This window comes from Bison bison, unplaced genomic scaffold (genome assembly GCF_000754665.1).
Source record: "Bison bison bison isolate TAMUID 2011002044 unplaced genomic scaffold, Bison_UMD1.0 scf7180017847619, whole genome shotgun sequence".
NCBI lineage: Eukaryota > Metazoa > Chordata > Mammalia > Artiodactyla > Bovidae > Bison > Bison bison.
In genome coordinates, this window is record NW_011478192.1 from 9,253 (window position 1) to 11,734 (window position 2,482).

The window sequence follows — 2,482 nt, forward strand, 5'->3', positions numbered from 1 at the left end:
AGACAGGCGGAGGAATCAGCACGGCAGGACTTGGAGTGAGCATCTCCTCCCTTGCCCCCCTCCACACCTTTTGCCTGCCTTGGGAAAAGGACACTGGGACCAGTGCTGGGTGTCTGCAGCCAGTGTTCTAACTACATACTGCTGCAGGGAAATGGAAATATTCAGAACACATATTAGAAAAGAATCAAGTAGGAGGTAACTAGATGCAAAAGAGCCTGGAGAGATGCTCCTCTTTTCTTTCTTTCTCAAACTTAGACAGGCTGAAGCTTCTGGAAGCCAAGCTAAGCACAGTCTATGCCCTGCACAAGATTAGCTGTTAGTCGGACTTGGAGGAGGGCTTCTGGATGATCGAGCCCTAAACCTTCCAGCAGAGAGGCTTCTGGGAGAATTCAAGGGGATGTGGTAATGCATATATATGTGGGGACCTACACAGCTCTTCCAGCCCTGGGGTCAAAGCCAAGGCTGGAGGGGCAATTGGGCCAAGCCATTATGGCTTCTCGGCAGGTGGCTCTGGGCTGTTCATCCCATCTGACAGGGAGTCATCCTCATTATTCTGCTTCATCTTCATTTCCAAAACTGTGATGCGCTGCTTGAGCTTCTGCTGGGCTCCCGTGTACTCGGCCAGCAGGCGGGCAAAACGAGTGTACAAGGTGTCCATGTTGGTCTCCAGCTGTTCTAGCTTTTCCTGCACATCTACCTCCATGCTGGCTGCCACCTCATTCTCATCCAACAAGCCCTCCTTCATCAGAATCTCCCGGCCTCTCTCCTCCAAGACCCTCTTGGCATCAGGGTACTCAGTCACAGCTTCCATAAGATCATCCTTGGACAAGCAGAACAGATCAGAGTAGCCAAGACTGCGGATGTTGGCTGTGCGCCGATTGCCCATTTTGCTGCCCTTAATATTAAGGATACTGATCTCTCCAAAGCAACTCCCAGCCGAGAGCAGGGCATACTGAGTGACACCGTCATCAGCCACCACTGCCAATTTTCCCTCCTTGATTATGTACATCTCCTTCCCAATATCCCCCTTGCGGCAAATGTAGTCCCCAGGGCTAAAGACCTGAGGCCGGAGCTTTAATACCAGTTCCACCAGCAGGCCAGCCTCACAGTCCTGAAAGATGCGCACTTTCTTGAGTGTGGACAGGTGGACGTTGATGGCTATCTCAGCCCTGAGCTTTGCTGGCAGGTTTTTGAGGACTTCTCGTTCATCTACACTCTTCTTATTGGTCCACAAGTAGTCAAACCACCTAATGACCTTGGCTTCCATCTCCTTGCTGACCTTTCGGAACTGCATATAATGTTTGACGGCATCAATCTTGGCCTGGAACTCAGCCCGGGTGGCATTCATGTTGGAGATCATGGAGCCCACATTTCCCACGATGGTGGCAAAGATGAGGACACCAATCAGGAAGTCAAAGATGACAAACAGGTACTCCTCATCCTTTACAGGGGGTGGTGTCTCCCCAATGGTGGTGAGGGTCAGTGTAGACCAGTAAAGGCAATAGATGTACTCCCTAGACAGGTAGCCATACTCAGGGTCAGTGATGTTGGGGTAAACCCAGGTGTCTACCCCAAAGCCGATGGACTTGGAGATGGCATAGTAGATGCAGGCATTCCAGTGAATGATGACCAAGATGTAGAGGATCAGGTTGCTGATTCGGAAGATGTTGGGGTAGCTGGTGCGTGTCTCAGTGCGGTCAAAGAATTCAAACATGCGGGCAAAGTGTAGCAGGCGGTTGAAGCGCACCTCAGGGTTATGGATCCCCACAGCAAAATAGATCAGGTCTGTAGGGATGATGGAGGCCACATCCAGCTTAAACTGCATGGTGTGGATGTAGTTGTCCCGCAACTTCTTGGTGTCTTTCACCAGTAGCCCCTGCTCCAAGAAACCTAGTGGAGACACAAGCCAATGTATATCACCTCTGACTTCATACCTGTCCCTTCTAATAGACTAACGCTCAGGAAGGAGCATATGATCACTGAACCCTCCTTCCCAAGAAGGGAATAGGAGGCTCACACCATATAGCTGGCCATAAGTATCCTAAGAGATCACCCCCAGATCCAAAACTCACTGAGCATGTAGGGAAGTTGAGATTCAAAGAGGGAAAGGCATCAGCCTGTGTCCCAGCTAGATAGTTGAGGCTAACACCATGCCAAGGGGATTTCCTGAGAATTTAGATTCAAGCCTTTGGACTCAGGGGTCATGCTCCTGCCTGTGCATCCCAGTTATCACTTACCTGTGCGCAGTCGGATGAAGAGGTCTGTGATGTAGACCACATCTGAGACGTAATCCAGCACCAGCCACACTATGTAGTAGCCTTTCTGCAGGTCACTGAAGCAGGCTCTGCAGGAAGACAGTGCTGAGCTTCACCCTCAAAGCCATCCAATGACTACTGAAGTCCCCAAACTGATTGGCCACCACAAGGAGAGCTTGGGAAGGCCACCAGGGGCACTGATGAGTCACAGTCAGTCTGCTGCCCAG

The 2,482-nt window shown here is 50.9% G+C and overlaps 1 protein-coding gene across 1 annotated transcript in view; it reads right to left on the bottom strand.

Moving 5' to 3' along the window:
- Positions 1 to 487: 487 nt before the first annotated feature.
- Positions 488 to 2,482, bottom strand: part of CNGA2 (cyclic nucleotide gated channel alpha 2) — a 5,346-nt gene continuing 3,351 nt past the window's right edge. Inside the window, 2 exon segments of the mRNA XM_010843537.1 lie at positions 488 to 1,890; positions 2,238 to 2,441. Coding sequence (XP_010841839.1) covers positions 488 to 1,890; positions 2,238 to 2,441 — 1,607 coding nt within the window.